The 11176-nt window shown below is 37.2% G+C and overlaps 1 protein-coding gene across 1 annotated transcript; it reads right to left on the bottom strand.

Moving 5' to 3' along the window:
• Nucleotides 1-1728: 1728 nt before the first annotated feature.
• Nucleotides 1729-9827, bottom strand: LOC113026010 (glutamine synthetase-like). Its single transcript, XM_080304461.1, has 7 exons — nucleotides 9514-9827; nucleotides 8375-8549; nucleotides 6962-7123; nucleotides 6734-6880; nucleotides 4443-4570; nucleotides 3011-3210; nucleotides 1729-2321 (listed from the first exon to the last, which is right to left on the bottom strand). Exons 2-7 carry the CDS (start codon nucleotides 8541-8543, stop codon nucleotides 2018-2020), a joined length of 1110 nt encoding a protein of 369 aa, XP_080160587.1. The 5' UTR covers nucleotides 8544-8549; nucleotides 9514-9827; the 3' UTR covers nucleotides 1729-2017.
• Nucleotides 9828-11176: the final 1349 nt, after the last annotated feature.

The following is an 11176-nucleotide window of genomic DNA, read 5'->3' as shown; positions in this document are numbered from 1 at the left end:
TGGAAATCTGTTATGTGGTGGCATCTAATATAGTTCAAAGAATCTCATTGTTTCTTCTTCTTGTTCTCAGTTTCACCTTGTTTGTTTACTCATGTTGCAAAAACAGCTTGGATCGTGAATCATTTTGACGGTGCCAGGCCGCAAATGAGGCGATTGCATGTCTGTAAGTAACATGATAGGATGTTAACACCATATGTTAGGTACGCCCAGCATCACCTGAGATGGATCCATGTGGGTGTAACTCACCATGTGCCTGCAAAGATCGTGGTTCCCCCTATTTTGTGGTTAAATCCTTAAATATTTTAAAAACCACACCACTCTTATCCCTTTATAAAGAGCCAGCTAACAAGTCTCCGTAACACGTTGACCTCTGACTGGGTAAATTACAGGTTTTGATTTGCTGAATAAGATGCGGGTAATGAAAATTACTCCAATAGCTCCATCTGGTGGACAAGTGCAAAAAGCTTCAACATCTGGTTTATTATTTTAAGATTACTATTTTTCTGTGATTCTGCTAACACAGATCAGACTTATTGCCTTAACTATAGTGCTGTGCAAAGGTCTTGAAGGATCCCTCATTACTTTATATTTTGCTTGGAAAATTGGAGATATATCTTTCCTATAGGAGCAGTGATTTGTTCAATCATATGCAAACATAAATGGAAATACAACTCTCTTAGGCAAGATTTCTTGTAATTTCTTAAACCAGTCTTCAGGAATAGCTCTCCAGGCTTCTTGAAGCACTTTCTAAAGCTGTTTGTTGGAATATGGCTGCATTGTGTTTCATTTTCTGTTGAGATGATCCCACAGTGTATCAATAATGTTTAGGCCCAGGCTCTGGGGTGGCAGTTTTTTGCTTCAATTTTCATAAATCAAAATTTCACAGTACTGGCAGTAAAGTTTTATTTAGTGTTTACTTTGGGAAGTGTTTAATTGGCTATTGTAGTAAACAGAGGACGAGTGTCCCTGCATCTTTTTGCCTTTGTTAACTTGCTTGGTCTGATCCTGAAGCATGTCAGCTCCCCCACTGGAGATATGCTTGGCCTGTGATTTCACATGCAGCCAGGCAGTGTATATGCTTTGTCAGTTCCACTCGTCAGTGGAATGACAGAGGCTGTGCTCAACAAACCCGTCTTTATAGCAACCGGTCCCTTTCGCAGTAGCTTATCTACATGAAAACCACATAACACAACACATCGAGCAAAACTATCAAAGGCTTCTGGGTCCCACACCACTTATTTGTGGAGAGATCAGGTTGGCAGAATGTACTTTGGCTAGTTTGTAAGTGTTTGGAAGGAGGAACTGCTATTTCAGATTTGTATGGTTACCAAGATGGTTGCCCCAAGCCACCTTAAGTAGAGAGAAATCAGATGTCTTACCAGTGGTAAAGCAAGATAGGGCAAGCTTGGAGATCCCATATGAGCCCAAAAGTAGCAGCTGCATCACGTTGATACTTGAAATAGGTATGCTATCAGGATGAAGGAGTGGTATCTCTGGCAGTAAGTGGGTAAAGTGGCAGTACAGCCAGCCTGTTCCACTGGAGGCAAAACTGGATAAGAGTAAGGCAAAGCCAGACTGGATGATACATATGATGCCAGCTGAGGTTTAGGCACTCAGCAAGAGTGCTAACAACAAATTCACTAATATGTAAGGACATTTCTACAACAGTCATACCAATGACAAGTGAAGTATATGGAGACTTTCTGACATAAATAGATAAGAAGGCAATCATAGCACCATTATCTTTATTTCATTCCTCAGCGGTTACAGATGGAGCACAAGTTTAAAGTAGCAGTTATTAATAGTTTAGGGAGCATAGTGAGCAGTAATCGTTTGCAGCAGTATAGAGGCTCAGAGGAAAAACATACATCTACTTCCAGGCTTCTTCATCTTGTAGTGAATCCTTTTACTCCAGTTCAAGTTAACTCACAGACAGGTCTGTGTTGCTTTATACATTTTATATATATTAGCTATATTATACAAATTATATAATTTTAAAAAAGGCAGCACTTTTCTACTACTTGGCTCCTTTTTCTTCTTCCAATAGGCAGGTTATGGCGATGGCCTTCGTCACTGCATACGGGTCACAGTTTGCTGCGGGACGGCGGTCCTCAAAGTACCCTTTCTTCTCTTGCCCCACCTGCCGTGGGATGCGGATGCTGGCACCTCGATTGGCCACTCCAGCAGAGAAGTCGTGGATGCTGGAGGTTTCGTGGAGACCTGTGAGGCGCCTGATGTTGTCCTTGCCTTCATGAGGGTCGTACACACGAATGTGCTCAGGGTGCTTTTTCCCCAGCTTATCGATAGCCTTCTCAATGTACCTGCCATCAAAGAAACATGTATTTTTACTGAAGTTTCCATTTATTACTATGTTTGAGAAGGCAGTATGTTGAGCATCAGTGAACAGTTGTTTAAGCATGATTAGTAAAGATTAAGACAGCATCACTCTTTTCTTCATATTTGCTTCTAAGAGGACATTATTGTAATTTTTAAATACAGGTCTTGAGCAACAGTTTTCCAGGTTTTCTGAAGGTCTTTCAAAGTTTTGCTCTGGATATTGACTGCTTTTTAAAACCATTTTATAGTCAAGTCCTTGTATTTGATCGTTTTCAGAGAATGTTTTTTTTTGTTTTTTTGTTAAGCCACTGAAGACTTTTATCTATGAATCTCACTTAAGGGAATAACTTATTTACACTACAACTTAGGAAAGAACCAATTTAAAATTGTATCTTTGGGTAATTTGTTACTAGCAGTCAGTCACTTAAAAACACACATAATTTCTTCCCGTTTCTTGAATCAAATTTATTGCATACATAGAGTATCCAATAAAGTATCTGGTGAGGGGATATAGTGCTGCATTTTATTTAATTTAAAGAAATACTTAAAATAAAAAATAATAAGAAAATACAAGCTGTTTTTAAGCTTTTCAAATGTGCCACTGGTCCTCCTTTTTGTAGTACAATGAAGAGCTTTTGTATGTGTATCTTTTGAAAGTCTGGAGTTTACTTACTGCAGTCCTCCTTCTTCCCTCATCTCCTTGGTGCTGACATTTGTGTGGCAACCAGTCCCGTTCCAGTTGCCCTTCATGGGTTTGGGGTCCAGAGTTGCTACAACCCCGAAATCTTCACAGACACGGTGCAAAAGGAAACGTGAGACCCACAAATGGTCCCCCATCTCGATGCCCTCACAGGGGCCCACCTGGTATTCCCACTGAAGCCAGAGAAAAAGAAAGATGCAGAGACAAGAGGGAAATGTTCGAGGTGAAAACATTAACACTGTTAATAAATGATACGTTTAGCTAACTGCAATTTGATAGTTTTTTTTGACTGTTAGAAAACAAAGAAATTATAATGAGTAACATTTGCTAATGGCCTAGTATTTGCTTGGAAATCACTTGTGAATTATATTTATGTTTCATATTTATCTGTGTATTAAATTTCAGTTTTTTGAGCTCAGTGTTTTCTGCGTCATTGAGCTCATTTTCCTCTGAAGAATTTTGTTTTGTAATGTTGTTTTTTATATTTTTTTAGGTAGGTTGTTTTGAATGTTTTGGCTGCTGTACCAGAGTATTTCCCCAGGTTCTGGGATAAATAGCTTGTCTCATAAATATGTCATATGTTTGTAATATATAACAATATTTAGTCATCGTATTGTATCAAATTAACATTGTCTGAATTAACTGTAAAGTCATAACTAATGTTTGTATGTGGTCATTAAATACTGTTGAGCCATCCACTTTATTTGGACAGCTAATAAATTGTAAATAAAGTTGTAGCTGACTTTATAGTCACTATAACCTATACTTGTTTTAAATTGCATTTCAGTAGGGAGGTTGTGCTGTTTTGCCTTTTGTTACTTTCTCTTTTGCTATCATTTTATTTTCTGTTTTAAACTAGCTGGTTAAGTTCAGGAATTGTGGTTCAAGTTTGGGGTGAGACTGTTTTCTTTATTGTGTGGCATCACTGGACTGTAGCAGCGTGAGTATTTCATAGAAAGCCATGTTATGCGTGGTATGTTGGGGAGGTGTACCCATCTACCCATCTCAATGTCACAAAACTTATCTCGTCGACGCAAAAAGAAAAATGCAATGGAAACAAAAGAAATGTGATGCAACCTTTTCTGGGTGTTATAAAAACGAAACAAGAAGCTAAAAATCCAACTGGCAGAAATCCAAAGCAGGAGAACTAGAAGATAAGAATAGTTTTTAATTATTTCATGTTTTTCTGACTAAAACAACTCCGTGATGCCCTATAATGAAAAGGCTCATTGAGTAGTAATAAAAGATTTATTACTAACCAAAACTCAAGATCGCAGAAAAGTTAATGGCATAAAGAAACACAAAATACATTGTAACCAGTGATTAATAAATATTACATACATTTAATTAGCTATGTTTATTATAAAGTGCTACTGCCATGTATTGGAGTAGTACTTTCACTTACCTGAGATGGCATAACTTCAGCATTAGTACCGCAGATTTTGATCCCAGCATAGAGGCAGGCCTTGTAGTGGCACTCCACAATGTCCCTTCCATAAGCACTGTTGGCCCCCACCCCACAGTAGTAAGGACCTGAGGACACATGATGACACAAATGAAAAACCACAATATCAAGATACACTGTATGAAAACTGTACGACGGCTATAAACATTTAGGTTCTGAGCCTATAAAAAGTGCATTTGTGATGCTTGTTTTCAGACAAAAATTACAAACATTTACAATATGAAGTGTCTGAGAAATGATTTGTCTACTTCTTTTCTAACTTTACAGAAATCCTTTGTATAGCACTGACCACTGTGCTAACTTGAATAAAATAATGATAACATGTGGGAAAGAGAAGTGTGGTGCTCAGAGAATCTGAATGGATTTACAAGCTCCTTAAGAATGTGAAAGCCTTTGTTAAAGTTTAGAAACGTATCAGCTGTGCTAGTCTACTTTTGGTTTTGTTCCTTTTGTCTGATTTCATACCCTGTCATTCTTGGAAAGTGTCTGTTTTGTTTCTGAGAAATTCTGTCATTGATTGATTGATTGATTGATTGATTGATTGAATCTTTATTTTGAACATGTTGAAAAAGTATAAAAAAAAAAAATAGAATTAAAAGAGACAAATGAACAAAGCAAACAAAAGGAAAACGAGCAACCACAACTCCGAATAACGTCCATGTTCAAAAAGGAGCAGGAAGAAGCATAAGCTTATTTAATCCCACCCCTTTTCCACTATCTAGTATCAATAGACTACAGAAATACCTCCTTGTAATTACATTATATGTTATGTGTAATTTTTTTTTTTTTTTGTGCTGTGAGAAAATGAACCAGATCTGTGAATTTTAGAATTTTTGATTTTAAGAATAGTGGATTTGTATGATCTCTGTAACCAGTTTTATGGATTATCCTTATGGCCCTTTTTTGTAATATAAAGATTGATGATAGCGAACATTTGTAAGTATTGCCCCAAACCTCTGCACAGTAATTCAAATACGGTGCAATCAGGGAACAATAGAGAATGTGGAGTGATTTGTGGTCCAGAATGTGTTTTACTTTACTCAAGATTGAGACACTTCTTGAAATTTTGTTATGTATATGATTTATATGAGACTTCCAGTTTAATTTATCATCTATAATCACACCAAGAAACTTATGTTCAAGTACTCTTTCAATTTCCACACCATCTACATGAATCTGCACTTGTGCATTTCTAAGGGAATTCCCAAATAAGATAATTTTAGTTTTACTTAGATTTAGCGATAGTTTGTTCCTGTTAAACCATTTTTTAATTTTGCACATTTCTGAAGTAATTGTATCCAGCAGCTCCTTTAGATTCCCCCCAGAACAAAAAATATTTGTGTCATCTGCAAATAATACTAATTTTAATATATCAGATGCCTTACAAATATCATTTATATAAATAATAAATAATTTTGGACCCAGTACAGAGCCTTGTGGAACACCACAAGCAATGTCCAAGCATGATGAGGAATGGACACCCAGCTTCACAAATTGTTTCCGGTCACTTAAATAATTTTTCACCCATTGCAGTACAACCCCCCTAATCCCATACCGTTCCAGTTTATTAATTAATATGTCATGATTGATTGTGTCGAATGCTTTCTTGAGATCCAGAAATACTCCAGCTGCATACTGTTTCTGATCTATAGCATTCGTAATCTCCTCAATTGATTCGATTAATGCCAGAGATGTTGATCTTTTTGATCTGAATCCATATTGACTGTCAGAGAGTAATTTATATTTATCTAAGAATTTGTCTAATCGTTTATTAAACAGGTTTTCTAGGATTTTGGAGAATTGTGGTAGTAAAGAAACAGGCCTGTAATTTGTGAAGTGGCGTCTATCCCCGGTTTTATACAGCGGCACAACTTTAGCTATTTTCATTTTGTTTGGCACTTTTCCCGTCTGAAATGATAAGTTGCAAATATATGTTAGAGGTCCTACAATTCCTTCAATGACCTTCTTGACGATTTTCATGTCAATATCATTACAATCAGTGGATGTTTTATATTTACACATGTGTACAATGTCAATTGTACACATGTCCTCTGTCATTACCTCTGCTTCTCTGACTTTAAATGTAAATGTGTATCATTTTGTGGGATATTGCTTCACTCCACACTCTCCGTGACCCAGATAATAGCACAAGGATTTACCACAAGCTGGCAATGGGGTTGTCACTGCAGTATTTGTATAAAAAACAGTAAAAAAAATGACAGCTCGGTTACCTTGGGGTGCTGGGAATCCATTTGGAGGCCAGCTAAATGGATGTCCATCTGTTCCCAGAAGTGTGTACTCCTGTTCCATACCGAACCAAATATGGTGCTCTTTGACCTTTTCCATCACTTTGTTGCAACTTGCTCTGTGGTTAGTTTCTAAAATAAAAGTCAGAGCAGTCTATTATTATGATCTTAGACGATGTTAAGGGTAAAAAGCATGGACTGAAAAAAATGTACCAGCAGGTAAACGGTTGTACTTCAGGACCTCACAGAGAACCAGTTTATTGGGGTCAAGGTTGAATGGATCCCTGAACATGCAGACCGGGATGAGGTACATGTCACTGTTGGAGCCTTCGGCCTGGTAGGTGCTTGAGCCATCAAAGTTCCACTCAGGTATTTCTAAAAATAGAGACTTCTTATTACTCCTCTGATTAGGCGTCAGTGTTCACATTCTTTTTTAAAGTGAAACCTGATTAACTTGATAACTACGTTAATAGAGATGTCATGGAAAATTCCCATTCATACTATCTGCTTGGTGAGATCTGGCCCTGTTACTAAAAGTAGACACAAATAAATGTAACAGGACAATGGGGGAAAAAGACAAACATAAAAGAGCACAATTACAGTAAAATGTGCCAAAGTTCTCTGGTAGCGAAGACAAATTAAGAAAAGACAGCGAGCACACTAACTTCTCAAGCTTAGACACACCTGGAATATTCTATTTAATAATAAATCAGTTAGATTTCAGTGAGTTTCCACAGTGGATTTACTTCTTTCAGTTTATTTTTTTCATTTGAAAATGTTTAGCTTTTATTTAGTTCTTTTAAGTTTCTGTCATGGCTGTGTGAAGGCAGGAAGGAATCCCAAAAGCAGGACTCACAGAGGCAGACGTAAACTCAAAACACTCAGCTTTATTGCTGGATAACAACAGAACAGAAAACTAACTAAACTGAGAATACAAAACAAACTAAACAGGCAGGCGAGCTAGCAAAAGGAACACACAGTGTAAATTTAGCAGGGGAAGACGCAGATACTAAACAGGACTGAGAGGAAACAGCTGGGAGACATGGCTGACACTGATTACACAGACAAGACAGGGAGAGCACAAAACTGAACGCACTGACATAAGACATAGACCTTCAAAGTAAAACAGGAAGTACATGACAGACACAGAGATCCAGACTAGACAGTGAGCTTAACACACTCATGAGCAGACATAATAACATCAAGGACAGACGGAACACAGATACGTGGGACCAGGGCAGGCACAGAACAGAAACCTAACAAATGGCAAATCATAATGAAAGACATAACCAGAATAAACAAGAACATAACATATTATGAAGAAACAAAACACTGAGTCCTCAGACATGACAGTTTTAGTGTTACTTTCAGTTTTTTTAATTAATATTGTATGAATGGGCATGTGCCAGGTGCACCCCCATAATGTTTTGAAAGCAGTTGGCTCACAGTCTTGTAGACATTCAGAGTCTCAATAAACACGTCAATCAAAGCCTCATCGGGCAGGTTGTAATAACAAATTGAAAGGGTAGAAAAGCTGCCCTTCACTATAAAGCTAATTAAACATTAAGTTTTAGACTAAGTGCCTCTCACCCCAAAAGGTTAGAGCTTATTAAAAATGCCATTCACCTTCTATGCTTTGTGGTTCTGTGTCTAGAGTTCTCGTCTTGTTCCGAAGTGTCTCTCCAGTGCCATCAATCCAGATGTAGGTGACCTGGCATTTCTGTCCTTGAGGCAGGCTCATGTACTGCTGCCGCACAGTTTTGTTGAGATGAGAGCTGGATGACACTGATGCCATTTTCACCTTCAATTGCAAAAGTGGATAATTACAGTAACAGATGGCATTTTTTGACTTTATGGCACCTTCAATTTTCATGTTGTGCTTTTTTTTCTTCCCATAACAAACCTACAACTATAAGGTTTTTTCAAAGTTATTAAAATGAACCAGCGGCATTACTTCACTTGTCAAGTCTCACAAGATTAATTTTCCACATCTAGTTATAGTTCCACATGAGTTTGACACTCCTGATTTCTAGCAATCAGTTTCAGAATGTAAATATAGTGCTATAAGGTATTTAACCAGACACCAAGAAGATAAACATCCAGGGCTTGAAACACATTCACAGACAACCTCTGAGAAATAAAAGAAAACTTAAAGCATTTGAAAATAATATAACGTAATCAGTGATGCACATAAGCATATGGTATCTAACCCTAAACAGGAAATTGGACATTATTTCACTTATATGCTACTCATAAGTAGGTCAAACACATTTGAACTTTATCTAATGTATTACAGTTATAATTTGACTAAACTGACTTTTATATATATTTTTTAGGTTCTGTCAGTGCTGCATTCGTCAACAGATAAAGTTGTTGATGTAGAGTGAGTAGTCTTAACAATTTCATATACAAGTAGCTGCTTTGTTTTAATTTACCTTCATTCCTTTTGTTTCCCTACATTTATTTGTATGATGTTAATTACATTTATTGATGTTTTATTACATTCTTGTCTTGTAACTTTTAATCAAATATGTCTTAATAAAGTTTTTAGTAACTATTTGTGATAAAAAAAATGTTTCATTGTTATACTTTCAGATACTAACAGGGCAACTTTAAACATGAAGATTAAGAAAAAAGTAAGATCAATCTCTTCCCTTTTTTAGTTATATCTTAATATCTTAATAACTGGAAAACAGTGGCATACCATTCTCAAATTTAAATGAAGCAAATTAAACAAACAAAAACAAAGAATTATTTGAACTTACTCTTTTACAGTCGGTTCTTCAGGTGAAGAAGTGTCTAGCTTCCGAGTCAAGTTTGAGAATGAGGTGCCTAAACCTGTTTGTGGTATTTAGCCAGAACGCAAGCTAGGCTGCTGATGTCACCTGTTACGTCCTGACGTAATATGGCATTTAAATACTTTGTGTGGGGTTGTCCATGTAAGCAGCAAACACATACAAGAAAAAAAAACATACACTATAATGTTTTGATCAGTCCACAACAAATCCTGCAAGACTGTAAGCGCCTTCAGTACAATCTTTGACAGTATTCCTGCTTCTCTTCTATGGAGAAACAAACCAAATGGTAAACATATTACATTTATACTGTACACACCTCATGTACAAAGCACTGACCTATAAGATCCAAGTATGTGCCCCTATCCAGCCAAACGAAAACAGTGCACAGGTATAGCTCAGGGTATCACAAACTCCCATGGAAAACAGTAACAAACACCCACCTGATGAAAGGCCATCTGCTGATAGTGACTGACTGCTGTTTGCTGAGCTGAGGGTCTTGCAGCTCACTGAACACAATTAGAGACCAGAAGCTGCTGCTGGCTTCAGTTTCCGTCAGGTTGGCTGTTCTGAGATCAGGCAGAGGGGCAGAAATTCAGCAACTCTAACAGAAAAAGAATTAGTCACATGGGATCCATTGAGGATGTATTGAAGTGTGTGAGATGTAGATGCAGAACAGGCCAAGAGCATAAATAAGAAAAGAGATTGTAGGGCTCACCAGCCACAAGCAAGCAAATTGCTCAGTTGGCATTATTGTAAGACAACGTTTACTTTACTTGATATTGGGTCTGAAAAAGTAGCACTTGTCTCTGATATTTGATGACTACAGCAACCTATTGCTCTGATATTCTTCCTTGTATAGAGAAGACCACTTGTTACTGAAATACAAACAAAACCACATTTTAGAAAACAAAATACTGGTGGACACCAGTAGATGCACCTGTGGTATAAATATGAAAATCCTAGGTGATTTTCAGAAATTGACCTTAACCTTGAGGTTGAGGTTACAAAGTAAGTCTAAAGGAAATGCATTTTATAGATATGTCTTTTCAGTCAAATTAAAAACAAGTTTAAGGAGGGATTACCACATTGCCTTAATGAGACGATCTCATTACTGTGAGCCATCTGCCTTCACTGTGTTGTGTTTGTGTTGTAATATGTAGTGTGAACTGAAAAACATCATTAATACAACATTAATATCACCATATTAATGTAGCACAATAATTCTGATATAAACAAAACTAACCCCTCCCAAAACAAACAAACAAACAAAAACAAACAACTAGATTGCTAAATGGACTACTATGGATGGATTACTACAAGCCTCATTTGTTACGTCTGGCGCGGCAGACGTGTGGAGTTCGAGAGTAGGACCCAAGATGCAACTTTTGACGAGAGTGAGCTTTATTTTATAAGGTGGGTGAAAACAAACAGCAAGGCGAGAATAAAACCTAAACCAGAAAAACTAACAAAATAAACCTGAAACCAAAAACAGACATGCAGGGATACACAGAGCAAAAACATAAGCCGGCGAGCGATCACGCAGACAAACCAGCAAAGCGCACACAAAAACACAGGGCTTTAATACACACAGGGCAATCAGAGAATGGGAAACAGGAGGGGGACACGGCTG

This window comes from Astatotilapia calliptera, chromosome 7 (assembly GCF_964374335.1).
Source record: "Astatotilapia calliptera chromosome 7, fAstCal68.1, whole genome shotgun sequence".
In the NCBI taxonomy this organism is placed as follows: Eukaryota; Metazoa; Chordata; class Actinopteri; order Cichliformes; family Cichlidae; genus Astatotilapia; species Astatotilapia calliptera.
The sequence above is the reverse complement of the archived record's forward strand: the minus strand, read 5'-3'. Positions and strand labels throughout refer to the sequence as shown.